The sequence below is a fragment of the Pseudopipra pipra genome, chromosome W, assembly GCF_036250125.1.
Source record: "Pseudopipra pipra isolate bDixPip1 chromosome W, bDixPip1.hap1, whole genome shotgun sequence".
Classification (NCBI taxonomy): Eukaryota; Metazoa; Chordata; class Aves; order Passeriformes; family Pipridae; genus Pseudopipra; species Pseudopipra pipra.
This window is the reverse complement of record NC_087580.1, coordinates 28318491-28332923: the sequence shown is the minus strand read 5'-3', so window position 1 is coordinate 28332923 and position 14433 is coordinate 28318491. Positions and strand designations below refer to the sequence as shown.

At 53.1% G+C, this 14433-nt stretch overlaps 1 protein-coding gene and 1 pseudogene across 1 annotated transcript; one reads left to right on the top strand and one right to left on the bottom strand.

Annotated features, from left to right (window-relative positions):
- Positions 1-2583: 2583 nt before the first annotated feature.
- On the top strand, positions 2584-3624 carry LOC135404952 (olfactory receptor 14J1-like; annotated as a pseudogene).
- Positions 3625-10475: 6851 nt separating this feature from the next.
- On the bottom strand, positions 10476-11444 carry LOC135404950 (olfactory receptor 14A16-like). The gene has a single exon (XM_064639677.1). The coding sequence runs from the start codon at positions 11442-11444 to the stop codon at positions 10476-10478; it is 969 nt and encodes a 322-aa protein (XP_064495747.1).
- Between the last annotated feature and the right edge of the window lie 2989 nt (positions 11445-14433).

The window sequence follows — 14433 nt, the reverse complement described above, 5'->3', positions numbered from 1 at the left end:
GAGAGGTCCCAGAGATCTCCCAGGAAGGAATTTGGGGCCTCAAGCACATGACCCATATATAGAGGCTGAGGACTCAGGGGTCAGTGGTGTGAAGATTGAGGACAGTAGAGGAGTAGCCTGAGAGGTCTGGAAGGGGGGTGTCAGAGCTGGTGGAGCTTTTCTTCCTGTCAGAAAACAGCCTAAGAAAGATCTAGTGCCACCAAGGGCAGCTGGGGTGGCCTAGACTGGTGACAAGAAGTCAGAAATTTCCCTCCAAGGTCAGTGTTGTGGTGCAATATGTCACAAAGAAGGAGTCTGGATGAGCCCAAGGCTTTGTGTGTGCAGGAAGAGCCAGGGAGGACGCAGAGATGTCAGTGCAGGAAGGTGCCAGCCAGGTGGGGCAGCCGGGGGGATGACGACAGCCTGCAGGGAAAGGGGCAGGGCATGGACACCGTAGGACAGCCTGGGCTGGAGAGGAGACAGGGAGGGGGAGAAGCTGAAAGGCCCTGACACAGCCACCTTCTGCAGGCCTTTGGCCAGGGCTGCTGTCTGTGCCCCTGATGCCAGGAGGAGGGGAGTGCCCCTTGCAGCCCTGGGGCCTCGGGGCCTCCTTGTCCCTGCTCAGCAGCCTGGCAGGTGCCACCCCATGGTCCTGCCCTTGGCACTGCACATCCCACATCCCAGTGCCCCAGGAAGAGCCCTGAGGAATGGGGCAGGGACAGGATCTGCCTTCCCAGGGGCTGGGGGTCAGGGCTTGGCCCTTTGGATTAAAGAAACAAGTCAAGGTTTATTCAGCATCAGAGCCACCTTTCCCTTGCTTGTCCATCCTTGTCATCACTGTCTGCAGTTTTCTGCTCTAACTGGAATCTGGGGACACTTTCACAGTCATGTCCCTCAGTGGGACCCATTAACAGTACAAGAAACTTCAGTATTTCAATCTCATTTTGACTTCTTGAGAACTTGTTTGAACTTCCTCTCAGGGACTGAGTCTCATGTAAACAACATCAATCCCCCTGAGGGTCATGAAATGCCTGGGGCTGTTGCTGTGCTGCTGAGCTGGGCCAGGCTCCTGGCACACAGGGAGCACCTGGCAATCAAGAAGAGCTTCAAAGAGACAGCTCTGCTGGTGAGCAGCTCCTCTGCACAGCCCAGCAGGGCTGAGGGCACTGCCTGCAGCACCCAGGGCACAAAAGCAAGGCAGAGAGAGGTTACACACAGCCTGGGCTGTGAGGGAAGTCGAGAGGAAGATGCACTGGAGGACGAATCTTTCCAGGCTTCCTCAGGGTAAGTCAGCATGAAGGGCAATGTGTCTGCAGCTGGTGCAAAGATCTCCTAGTGCTGGCACATCCCACTCCCTGCTGCACCATCCCAGGCACATCCCAGCAGGGTTCCCTTCTCCCAGGGATGGCTGAGGGGTTGTGAAGCTGGGCTGTGCCACCCAGGCTGCCCCAAGCTGTCCTGCAGAGCAGGGTCCTGCAGCCCAGGGCCGTGCCGGGGCAGGAGCTCTGCCACTGCCAGGGGCAGGAGCTCTGTCACTGCCAGGGGCAGGAGCTCTGCCACTGCCAGGGGCAGCTCTCAGCCAGGCTGGGGAGCTCCCTCAGGGCTGGGCAGAGGCTGGGGTGGAAAGAGCAAAGCCTGGCAGGGCAGGGCAGGTTTCTTCTTCTATCAAGTGAGAGTTTCATGGGGCAGGGCTGCTCACAGAACCAGAGCACCCCAGGATATTTTCCAGGGGATACTTCAAGGGGAAGGTCCAAGGAGGGATTTCTCTCAAGCTCTCAAGTCACATGCCTGGTGGTTTGAGTTCCAGAGGGAACTCTGAGGAGTTGTCCAGGGCTGAGAACAACTTGCTGGCACTGCTGGTGTCTGGGAGGTGGCACAACTGGCTCAGGGTGAGGCTGCCCTGAGTGCCCAGTGGGCTCTGCCCTGGCCTCTCCCAGCTGGACCCTCCCTATGCATTTCCTTGGTTCTCAGCTTGCCCCTGGTCCTGAGGTTGTTCCCTCCTTCTCTCAGTCAGGCTCACTGGGAGGGGAGTTCAAGCTACACAGTCCAACACTGATCCTGGCATTCCCCCCAGGCAGGTGTGTCCCTGGGAATGAGACATTCCCATTGTCCTCTGCCCTGTGGGATGTGGGCAGTGAAGTCTGTGTGCCTGGGTAAGGAGCTCTTTTTCCCTCAATCAGACCCCGCCATTAGGACACTTGGCTCTTTTCTGAGGTGTCCTTCCAAGCTGGGAGCTGCCCTGGAGAATGCAAATCATCCTCACAGCACAGCTCCCTTTTGCACTGGGAGCAGTTTCATCTGACACAGCTGCACACCAGGACGGGCCCCTGTGCCCACCATGCCCATGACCCCACCAGTGCAGAGCAGGACTGACCCCTCACAGCAAGTGTGCAGAGGGTCTGCTCCTCATGGAAGATGAAGTGAGCCCCAACCAAGGCTCCAGCCCTGGATCTGAAGGAGAGACTCCTAGAAAAGGAAAACAGGTGAGGGAGTGTAGCAGGGAGGGGGGTAGTGGGAAATGGCTTTTGTTTTTTTCGTCAGAAAGTTCTCTGCTAACATATCACTGATATTTCCTCTTCGAGTAATGCCCCACGTCTAGAGGCAGCAAATGTCCAACAGCAGCTCCCTCACCCAGTTCCTCCTCCTGGCATTCGCAGACAGGCGGGAGCTGCAGCTCCTGCACTTCTGGCTCTTCCTGGCCATCTCCCTGGCTGCCCTCCTGGCCAACGGCCTCATCCTCAGCGCCGTAGCCTGTGACCACCACCTGCACACCCCCATGGGCTTCTTCCTGCTCAACCTCTCCCTCACAGACCTGGGCTGCATCTGCACCACTGTCCCCAAAGCCATGCACAATTCCCTCTGGAACACCGGAACCATCTCCTACACAGGATGTGCTGCACAGCTCTTTTTCTTTTTCTTCTTCATATCGGCAGAGTATTATCTCCTCACCATCATGTGCTACGACCGCTACGTTGCCATCTGCAAACCCCTGCACTACGGGACCCTCCTGGGCAGCAGAGCTTGTGCCCACATGGCAGCAGCTGCCTGGGCCACTGCGTTTCTCAATTCTCTGCTGCACACAGCCAATACATTTTCCCTGCCCCTGTGCCAGGGCAATGCCCTGGGCCAGTTCTTCTGTGAAATCCCACACATCCTCAAGCTCTCCTGCTCACACTCCAACATCAGGGAAGTTTGGCTTCTTGTGGTTAGTGCCTGTTTAGCATTTGGTTGTTTCATTTTCATTGTTTTCTCCTATGTGCAGATTTTCAGGGCTGTGCTGAGGATCCCCTCTCAGCAGGGACGGCACAAAGCCTTTTCCACCTGCCTCCCTCACCTGGCCGTGGTCTCTATTGTTATCACCACTGCAGCATTTGCCTACCTGAAGCCCCCCTTCATCTCCTCCCCATCTCTGGATTTGGCACTATCAGTTTTGTACTCGGTGGTGCCTCCAGCACTGAACCCCTTCATCTACAGCCTCAGAAATCAGGAGATCAATGATGCCCTGAGAAAAATGATGACTGGATGCTTTTCAGGAGCAATAAAGTGCCTGTTTTCTGGTGCATAGCATTCAGAATGGGACTCCTTAATGGCCCAACCTTCCTACTCGGGTTGTTCATAGAGGTCCTCAGGTTCTTCTTGCAATAATTTCCTGTGCAATTAAATATTATTATGCATCTGCATTCTAATTTAGTGTCTAGCCATTGAATTTGACCCAGACATGTATAAAGGATGAATTGTGCTCTCTGAGCATTTAAACAAAATAAAAGACCCTGCAGTGCCTTCTTTGTCCAAGACTCTTCTTCTTAGATGTTCCCAAAGGACAGAACACTGCAGGACAGGGGGTATTTGCAAATGGGAAGAGGACAATAATCCCAGCCCAGCAGCACTGCCAGGGAGCAGCAGTGCTTGGTCTTTGCAGAGCTGCTCTCTTGCCACTTCCACACTGTCCTCCTGAGCCCCTTTCTCGCTGTAAGGCCTGAGTGCTCTCTGAGCACAGTCCTGGGGGCTGGAAGCCCTTGGAGCACAGGCAGGGACAGGCCCTGAAGCCGAGCTGGGTTCCCTTCCAGCATCTTCAGGATGCTGTGGGATCTTCTGAGGCCACTGCATGTACTGGGTCACTTCTTCTGTCACCTTGCTCCAGGGCTGGAACTCTCCTGCAGTGTCCCCATGACACTCCTGCTCTCTGCTTTCCAGGTTTCATTTTCACATCCAGTCTTCCCCTCCTGTTCCCAGGGACATCCTGGGAGTGCTTCAGAGCTGCCATCCTGGGGCAGCTCCTGCCCAGCGTGGGCAGGCACAAGGTCTCTCCACCTGCTCCTCTCACCTCCCCAGTGCCGCTGTTTTCTGCAGCCTCCTCATCCTTGCCCAGCACAGCCCTCCTGGCACAGTTGGACACAGCCCTTGTTCTACCCCCTCCTCAGGCACCTGCCCAACCCCCTCAGCTCCAGCCTGACGGCCAGAAACCTTCAGGGCAGGGAGGCACCGGCCAAAATGCTGAGGAAACCTTTCAGCTGCACTCAAATCCAATTGGAGGGGTTGGTCTTGAGGAAGAAATCCCTTCTCATTCTCCAGAGCCACCAGGACAACCTGTGTTGTGTCCTGGGCACTCCTCTGGCAGTGTGGGATACTGCAAAGATTTTGTTGTCAGGGATATTGAGAAGGCTGGGCAGTGTCACTGGGAGACCTCTCTCAAACACTTGCAAAGGCCAGAGCCATCCCAGAGCTTCCCAGGGCCTTGGCAAAGGCAGACATGGAACCAGTCTGCAAACAGGGCAGCAAGGAGGCTTGGGAGACTTCCAGACTGCTCAGGCTCAGCAGGGAAGGGGATAGGGCAAGTCCTCCTGCAGCCATTCCCAGGCACTGGAAGGACAAGTCAGGGATTGCAGAACCCCTGTGGGAGGGAAAAGAAGGGAATGTTTTGTGCCCAGACTTTATCAAGGCCCTTGACATGGTGCCCTGACCTTATGGCCAGACTGGTGAGAGCTGGACTGAAGAAGTGGAAGATGTGGTGGATGGGAAGTTGGCTGCATGAGGAGTGTCAAATAAAATCCATGGTACAAAGTCCTTTTGGCAGCAACTTCATGGTGAAATCCCTCAGTGATCAGCCCTTGAACACCAGTGCTCTATATAATGGGACAAAATGCATTTTCTAGTCCTTTGTGAATGATTGCAAATTACAGGAAGCCCCTGAGCAACCTTTCCTGGTTTAAAGACACATATTGGGGTGGGAACTCCAATAAAATGAACTCACTCCTCTTTTATTCCCTACCACTACAGGGAGACAAAATACAGGGAGGTATAAGTGAAAAAAATAAGAGTTGACTGACAAGAAATATAGAAGCAAAAACACCAATAATAACAGAACAGATCAAAGCTACAACAGAGAGAGAAATTGCCTCCTCTCTACCCCCCTGGCCCAACTCCCTTCTGTAAACAGATAAAAACAGGGATCAACACATGCCTCCCTTCCCCCTTTTCCTCCTGAATGAACAAAGAACAAAAAACAAATCCACGGGAAAGAGGGGGAAAGCAAAATGTGGGAAACTCTCTGGTCTGAGATCAGTTGTGCTGCCCAAGAACACGCTGACTCCAGAGGTGTCCAAGCGGGGCAGAGCCGGCGACTCCGGTCCGTGCGGCAGCAGGGGGGAGGCAGCGGCTCTGCTTGATTCCATGGAGTTCTGGGCAGGCACAGTGGCCCCTTGGTTCCAGGAGGTTCTGAGATGTCCCAGGATTCCTTTCGTTCCAAAGAGACCCTGCATGTCACAGTGGTTCCTTGGTTCCATGAGATTCCACAGTGTCCCTGCATTCCTTTGGTTCCATGAGGCCCTGCAGTGTCACGGTGCCACTTGATTCTGTGATGTTACAAAGAATCAGAATGGCCTCTTGATTTAAGGCCAACTGCACATGGGGCTGCCTTGGGGGGAGTGTGGGCACCCAGACAAGGGAGTTGTCACCCCCCTGGACTCAGCCCTGGGGTCACAACATCTGGACTGGTCTGTCTGTCTGTGAGGTTCCCCATTCTGGAGGAATGAGGAAGAACTGGAGAGGGTCTAGAGGAGATCTGACAGGATGGAGCTTTTGTCCATATTGGAAATAGAATGAAATCACCACAAAGAGCAGCATTGAAGGTTCAGACTGAAGGTGAGGAAAAAGGTATGTCACTCAATGGGGACTCTTGTGCTGCAAGAGGCCACCCAGAGGGAGTCAGGATCAGCCCATGGCTTTGTGTTCCAGGGAACAGCCAGAGCTGGTGCAGAGACATCAGGGAGGGTCTAGAAATGCTGCTGGGAGGGGGTGGGAAAGCAGGAGGGGTGTGTGCAGCCTGCAAGGCCAGAGCAGCAGCAGGGCCAGGGCAGGACAGCCTGCAGGAGAGATGGCCAAGGGCTCTGGCAGGGCTGCAAGGCCCAAAGGCACCCAGGCCTTTGTCCCCTTGCCTCTGGCAGCTGCCTCTGCCACTCAGGCCACCACAACCAACTTTCCTGGCAGATTCTGCCCTTGGTTTCTGCCTCGCCCCTCCCTCAGGAGCCTGGCAGGGGTTGCCCAGTTTTGGGCCTTTGTTGTTCCTCCCCCTCCCATCCCAGTGCCCCCCAAACAGCCCTGAGCCAGCCGGGAGGGACAGGATCTGCTGGGCCAGGGCCTGGGGCTCAGCCCTTGGCCTTTGTGCTCCACAAAACCAAGGCAGGCTTTGCTCAGCATTGCAGGGGCCTGCCCAGAGCCTTTGTCTGCCTGCACTCCTGGCCTCCAAGGAGCTGCTCCAAGGAGTCCCTGGGGAGGCTTTGGCAGTGCCTGCCCTCAGTGGGGCCCAGCAATGCTTCAAGGCACTTGGACTTTGGCTTCTGACTTCTTGAGCAGCTGCTTCAATCTTCTCTCAGTACCTCAGGTTCTTGGGCTGGGCTGCAAACACACTGTGGGGCTCATTAAATTCCAGAAATCCCTCAGGATCTCTTTGTATTCCTTTAATTGTCTCTATGGCAATTTCAAAACAAGTCTTCAAAATCTGTACTTCTTTTTTTGTTTTAATTCAATTATGGATATTTTTTAGTTTTGAGAAGAGGTGATAGAGGTGTTCTCCAAGTGATCTTGATGCTGAGTGTCTCCTCAGGAGATCCACACTGACCCTGGATGATCAGCCTTGCTCCTCACCCCCCAACCTCACCAGTTCTGACATGGCCCATCTTGGACTGACAGCTGATGCAACTCCAAACACACTGTGGGACCCATTAAAACATTGAAGAACAAATTATTTTTCTTTCTTTAATTGTTTTCAAGTCTTCAAGACATCAACAATTAATTAGAGTTGTTATGTAGTTTAGCTAAGGAGGAAGATTTTAAAGTGGAAGTCACGAAAATTATATTTTTTGATGAAAGGGAATGATTTACACAAAGCCTTGGGATGCAAGAGGGTCAGAGCACAAAGGATTTGGATCCAAAGACAAGGGGGCAAAAGACATTAGTAGCACTTAATCATTGACCAATTGAACAGTTATCAAGTGATTCAATAGCATGTGCTATAAATTTAACAGTGACTGAATTATAGATTCACAATAACAACCTTCACACCACAGTCAATTCACACCCACACCCAGGCAGAGATGTGTGGACACATCAAGAGCTGGGGGTGGAAAGGTCCCTCTCCCAAATTCTCCTTGTTGTCAGGGAAACACTCCCCCAAATCCCTTTGTGTTTGCCAACAGACAAGGGTCACAGCTGGAGGAGTGTTTGTTGAGGGGGATCAGAATTGTCCTGGACATCAGCAACGGTCTTTGGAATGTTGCAAACTGGAGGGTTCCCGAGCTGGGAGAGGCTGCCAGAGGTGTCCCACTGAGAGGGAGGTGCTGGGGAGCTGCCAGGGCCTCCCTCAGCCCCGCTGGTTGTGGGCTCCCAAGGGGACTGGCTTTAGTTATCTGCTGAATTTCCATCCTGGTATCAGGAATGACTGGAGTTTCCAAACTATTTGGGAATTGGATCCAAACTGTTCCATTTGGGTTATGATTCAGGTAGGGAAGATTCCAAGGTTTTCATGGGATGACTGATTATCCTGTGTTCCCCAGCTCTTACACCCATCCAAATCAGCTGGATGGTTTATTGACAATGTGTCCCGAGGGGCGGCACCTCCGATGCCATAGAAACCCCTCCCCCTGGATTAGGAAACCTTTGGAATTCAGGAGGTGTTCCAGTGGAGCATGAAAATGAACAGCAATTTTCCTAAAGCCCAGACCCCAGCAGAACAAAGCCAGGCCCCCTCAGTGTCAGAGCAAAGGTCCCCCATCCCTGTGTCCCTGTGGCCGCTGAGGCGGCAGCGCAGGCCCGAGGCGGTGCCGGGTCCCGGTGCAGCCGGGGCAGAGCGGCGGCTGCGCGAGCGGCAACCCCGGCGGTGAGTGCGGCAGCCCCGTGGGAGCGGCGGCTCCGGGCACAGACGCCGGCGGCAGCCGCTGTGGCTCCTGGAACCGAGTGGCCACTGGGACACTGCAGGGCCTCCTGGAATCCAGGGGCCAGTGGGACACGGGGGAGCCTCCTGGAGCCAAGGGAACCCTGGGATGTTTTGGAACATCCTGGAATCAAGGAGCCATTGTGACACTGCAGGGCATCATGGAACCAAAGGAATTCCTGGAGAGACAGTGGAAACTCATGAAATCATCAGGGCCATTGTGACACCCCAGAACCTCATGGAACCAAAGGTCCGTTGTGACACTGAAGGACCTCATGGAACAAAAGGAACCCTGAGAGTTTTTGGAACCTCATGGAAATCAAGGGGCCGTTTCTGGCAGGATGCTCTGCTCTGACAATACCTAAAAATTGGTCAGAGAATGCAAATAATGCAAGCTCTCTGTGGTGAGTTACTGCTGGAGTCAAGGTGCTATTTTTATATTGAATTATGCTAAACCCAAAATGCTTCATGAATGTTCAAGCACACATCCTGCTTTCTGAAGCAGGATTTGACAGATAAGCTGCTCCCTGGCCTTGAAATACATCTGGCAGTCAAACCCTTGATAACTATAAAAGCCCCGTCCAACTGTCATGGGGCAGATTCTTCCACAGACTTCCTTGAAGTGTGTTGAGCTTCTGCCATGAAGCAGGGACAGCTCTTCATGGTCACTCTCCAGGGGTTAAGTGAAAGAGATAGAACTACTCCCTATCGTTGTGGGGTGAGTTACCTCAATCTCTACTTCAGGATTGTTTCTTTTTGCTGGCTTTGATCCAACTGCTTTAATAGAATGACTTTGATAGACTACAATATCCTATCTTAAACTATACTGCTAGGAGTTTTTTGGCTTTTATACTGGGCAGTAAATAATTCTGATTGAGGTCTTTTGTCTGCTCACTTGTCTGGTAAATTTTCTGTTCATTTGACATAATAAATAATTCATTTTAAAGAAATATTTCTGATTTGCCATCACTAAAACCTGCAGGACAAAGTGATTGAATCACACCTCTATAATTCCTTCAATTGAAACCAAAATCTGAGCCTGAGATTGGATCCAGCCACCCCCAGGCTCCTCTCTGAGAAGGAATTTAGAAAGCAAGGGGGTCCTTTCTGCCCCTCGTAGCTCAACGAGACGGCTTCTGCCATCAACTTTGTCTAAGCCTTCCACCCCCCCAGCCCCAAGCCGTGACATATGGGCATGTCTTGTGCATGCAGTGCAAACATGGACTCCTGAGCTGGTCATTTGCTGTCCCTCCTTGGAGGGAAGAACAAGCCCAATGGCCTGGGGTGAGAGGCCAGTGCTGAGAGCGGCGCTGGCTGTGCCAGGGCACTGCTGGGTGCCCCCACCCTGAGCACTCCCACCCTTGTGCTGGTCACTGCTGGTTTCCTCTGCAGGGCGTTGTGTTGGGCACATCCTGGAGAGCAAAGTGGAAAGCAGATGGAAGCTTTGAGGCCCTGGTCTGAGGAGATGCCCCTGCAGGATGGCAGTGCTGCTGCAGAGGTCAGCTCTGTGCCAGCAGTGCCCGTGGCTGTCCCTGCCTGCAGTCCCTGGACAGTCCTGCAGCAGGACTGGGACCGACTGCCAGAGCACTGAGGCCTCCAACAACACAGGGCTCTGCAGGACAGTGTGGAAGGGAAGGGAGAGGAGGCCAGGCAGGAGAAGGGCTGCTGCTCCCTGGCAGTGCTGCTCTGCTGGGACTCTTTTCTGGCCCAGCTCTGCACAGAGGCACCGACCCTGCAGCTGCAGAGAAGTCAGAGAGGAAAGATGTCAGGCAAACAAGTCAATGCAGAGTTCTTTATTTGGTTGAAGCACACAGCAAGTACAATTCCCAATTTGTATAGCATGTGGGCCAGGCTAGAAAGGCAAACACTGAAATGAAAATGGTGTTTACATATATATAAGTATATATATATATACTTTTATATATATATATATCTTTATATATCTATATTTCTATACATAAAGATTTTTTGGTGTGAACAAATTCTCAGAAAAATAGCGCCCCTACCAGGAGCAAAAAATAGAGAAGGTATGGTGGGCCGTTAATGAAGTCCATAACAGAACTGGACTTTAATGAGATGGATAACATGCAGAAGAAGGAGAGTTTATTGCTTCTGAAAAACACCCACTTATCAGTTTCCTCAGGGCATCCTTGAGCTCCTGGTTCCTCAGGCTGTAGATGAGGGGGTTCAGTAATGGAGGAACCACTGAGTACAGAACTGACACAATCAGATCCAGGGATGGGGAGGAGATGGAGGGGGGCTTCATGTAGGCAAATGTGCCAGTGCTGACAAACAGGGAGACCACGGCCAGGTGAGGGAGGCACGTGGAAAAGGCTTTGTGCCGTCCCTGCTGAGAGGGGATCCTCAGCACAGCCCTGAAGATCTGCACATAGGAGAAAACAATGAAAATGAAACACCCAAAACAAAAAGTAGCACTAACCCCAACAAGCCCCAGTTCCCTGATGTTGGAGTGTGAGCAGGAGAGCTTGAGGATGTGTGGGATTTCACAGAAGAACTGGCCCAGGGCATTGCCCTGGCACAGGGGCAGGGAAAATGTATTGGTTGTGTGCAGCAGAGAATAGAGAAACCAAGTGGCCCAGGCAGCTGCTGCCATGTGGGCACAAGCTCTGCTGCCCAGGAGGGTCCCGTAGTGCAGGGGTTTGCAGATGGCAACGTAGCGGTCGTAGCACATGATGGTGAGGAGGGAAAACTCTGTTCCAAGAAAGAAGACAAGCAGAAAGACCTGTGCAGCACATCCTGTATAGGAGATGGTTGTGGTGTTATGGAGGGAATTGTGCATGGCTTTGGGGACAGTGGTGCAGATGCAGCCCAGGTCTGTGAGGGAGAGGTTGAGCAGGAAGAAGCCCATGGGGGTGTGCAGGTGGTGGTCACAGGCTACAGCGCTGAGGATGAGGCCGTTGGCCAGGAGGGCAGCCAGGGAGATGGCCAGGAAGAGCCAGAAGTGCAGGAGCTGCAGCTCCCGCCTGTCTGCAAATGCCAGGAGGAGGAATTGGGTGATGGAGCTGCTGTTGGACATTTGCTGTTCATTAGGACAGGTCTGTTCAGAAAAGGAAAACACAGGGAACAATTAAGACAGCCCCCTCTCAGCAAAGCCAGGGCAGTTTTCAGGGAAATCCCCTCCAAGTCAAGGCATTTCTTTTCTCTGGTTTGTGCTCTCTGAGGGTGCTGTGAGGAGCAGGAGCTCTGGCCATGTGCTGCCAAGGACTCATCTTTGCTCTGCTGCAGTGCAGACATGGAGCTGGTTTGGGACAGCTCTCATGATCACAGGGGATGTCACATGGAACCCAGCTTTTCCTGTACTGTTGTCTTGGAGCAATTTGGGCTGCAGGAAAGCGGCACAGTGTACCCTTAAAATATTTTTTACTGAGTTTTTTATTTACAATCATAAAACCTGAGGGGTGTTTTCTTAGGGCAAATTTTTCTGATGACAAATCTGACGAGTGTTGAGCCAGGACAGGCAGAAGGGCTGAGCTCTCCGTTGCTTATTGCAGAACCAGGAGAGCTGCAGTGCCTCTCAATCTGTTTCCCATCTGCCCTGCACTTTCCCTTGGGCTGCCTTGAAGATGACTTCACACACAGATTCATCTTTAAAAACCCCACCAAGATCTGTGCTGAGAGCAGGGCAGCGCTGCTTGAAAGGTCAGCTCTGTGAAGTGTCCCCTGTGCCAGCCCAGAGGTGCAGCTGTGTTGGACAGAGCAGGACAGGAGCCCTCCCTCAGAGAAGCCAAGGGCTGGGACAGGAGAGTGCCCACCCCCAAGGGAAGGCTCAGCACTGCCCAGGATCCTGTGCTCATTTCTGACACTGCCTGAAATATTCACCTCTGAGAGTAAAAGAGTTTGAATTTCAGTGCAGCCTCCTGAACTGAGAGAACAATGTCTCTGCTACAATGCCTAAGTAGGAAACACACCTCAGGACTAATTCCTTTCCTGTAGCCCCTGTCTTTTCTGAGCTTTCAAGAAATTCTCCATTCAATATGGTGTACTGATCTGGAGCTGTGAGTTGGTCTGACCCTGCAACAGGGAGACATGGAAAAGATCCTCCCTCCCCTGCCAGGTTTGCTCCTTGCCCACAGCCCTTCTGCCCCAGCCCTGGCAGCAGCTCCCCGGGCCGGCTGAGAGCTGCCCCTGGCAGGCAGCAGAGTCCCTGCCCAGCACAGCACCCTGGGCTGCAGGACCCTGCTCTGTCCCACAGCCCTGGGCACCCCTGCCTGCACCCCCGGCTTCACAGCTCTTCCAAAGTGCCCCATAACAGCCCCCTGCTCACCCATCCCATCAGCTGGGGCTGGGCCAGCTTCAGGAGATGCCTCCAGGAGCTGCCCCTGCACTGCCCTGCAGCCACAGACTCACCATGTGCAGCCCTGCCAAGATTCCTCCTGCAGGAAGCTCTCAGCCCTCCTGCCAGTGCTGAGCCCCTTGAAGCTCTGTGTGTGCCCTGCTGGTGTCCCTGAGCTGCCCTGGCAGTGCCCTCAGCCCTGCTGGGCTGTGCAGAGGAGCTGCTCACCAGCAGAGCTGTCTCTTTGAAGCTCTTCTTGCTTGCCAGGAGCTCCCTGTGTGCCAGGAGCCCGGCCCAGCTCAGCAGCACAGCAACAGCCCCAGGCATTTCATGACCCTCAGGGGGTTTGACGTTGTTTACATGAGACTCAGTCTCTGAGAGGAAGTTCAAACAACTTTTCAAGAAGTCAAAATGAGAGAGAAACAGTAAAGTTTCTTGTAGTGCTAATGAGTCTCACTGAGGGACACACATGAGAACGTGTCCCCAGGTTCCAGTTAGAGCAGAAAAGTGCAGACAGTGATGACAAGGATGGACAAGCAAGGGAAAGGTGGCTCTGATGCTGAGGAAAACTGGACTTGTTTCCTTAATCCACCAGGCCAAGCCCTGACCCCCAGCCCCTGGGAAGGCAGATCCTGTCCCTGCCTCATTCCTCAGGGCTCTTCCTGGGGCACTGGGATGTGAGATGTGCAATGCCAAGGGCAGGACCATGGGGTGGCACCTGCCAGGCTGCTGAGCAGGGACAAGGAGGCCATGAGGCCCCAGGGCTGCAAGGGCCACTCGTCTCCTCCTGGCATCAGGGGCACAGACAGCAGCCATGGCCAAAGGCCTGCAGAAGGTGGCTCTGTCAGGGCCTTTCAGCTTCTCCCCCTCCCTGTCTCCTCTCCAGCCCAGGCTGTCCTACGGTGTCCATGCCCTGCCCCTTTCCCTGCAGGCTGTCGTCATCCCCCCGGCTGCCCCACCTGGCTGGCACCTTCCTGCACTGACATCTCTGTGTCCTCCCTGGCTCTTCCTGCACACACAAAACCTTGGGCTCATCCAGACTCCTCCTGGGTGATGTGTTGCAGCACAGCGTTTTCCATGGAGTGAAATTCCTTTTTCCTCACGTCCACTCGGGACCTCCCCAGCTGCACTTGGCATTAATTCTTTCTTTCTCATGCTCTTTTCTGCTCTGACAAAAGGATCCACCATCTCTAAATCCTCCCTTCAAGCCCTCTCAGGGCTGTCCTGTGCTGTCCTCAGTCTCCACACCATTGAGGCCACAGCTCCTTAGCCACTCTCTAGTGCTCATGTGCTTGAGACCTTTAAAGCCCATCTTGGGAGATCTCTGGGCACTCATTGATGTTTTTGCAGATGAAAATATCATGCTCAAAGCCTAAGTAAATCACAGTTGCCATGACAACCAGCATGCATTCCCACTGCTATGGTCAGTTACCATGGCAAATAGAATACATTCCCATTGCCACAGTCAGTTATCATGGAAACCATAATACATTGTCATTGCTATGGTCGGTTACCATGGCAACCATAATTGCTACAGCCATTTACTGTGGCAAAGAGCATACTTCTCACTGCTATGGTCAGTTACCATGGCAAACAGCATATATTCTCATTGCCACGGTCAGTTACCAGAGCAACCATCACACATTCCCATTCCTACAGTCAGTTACCGTGGTAATGATTATACATTCCCACTGGTATGGTTGGTTACCATGGGAACCAGCTTACAGTCTCA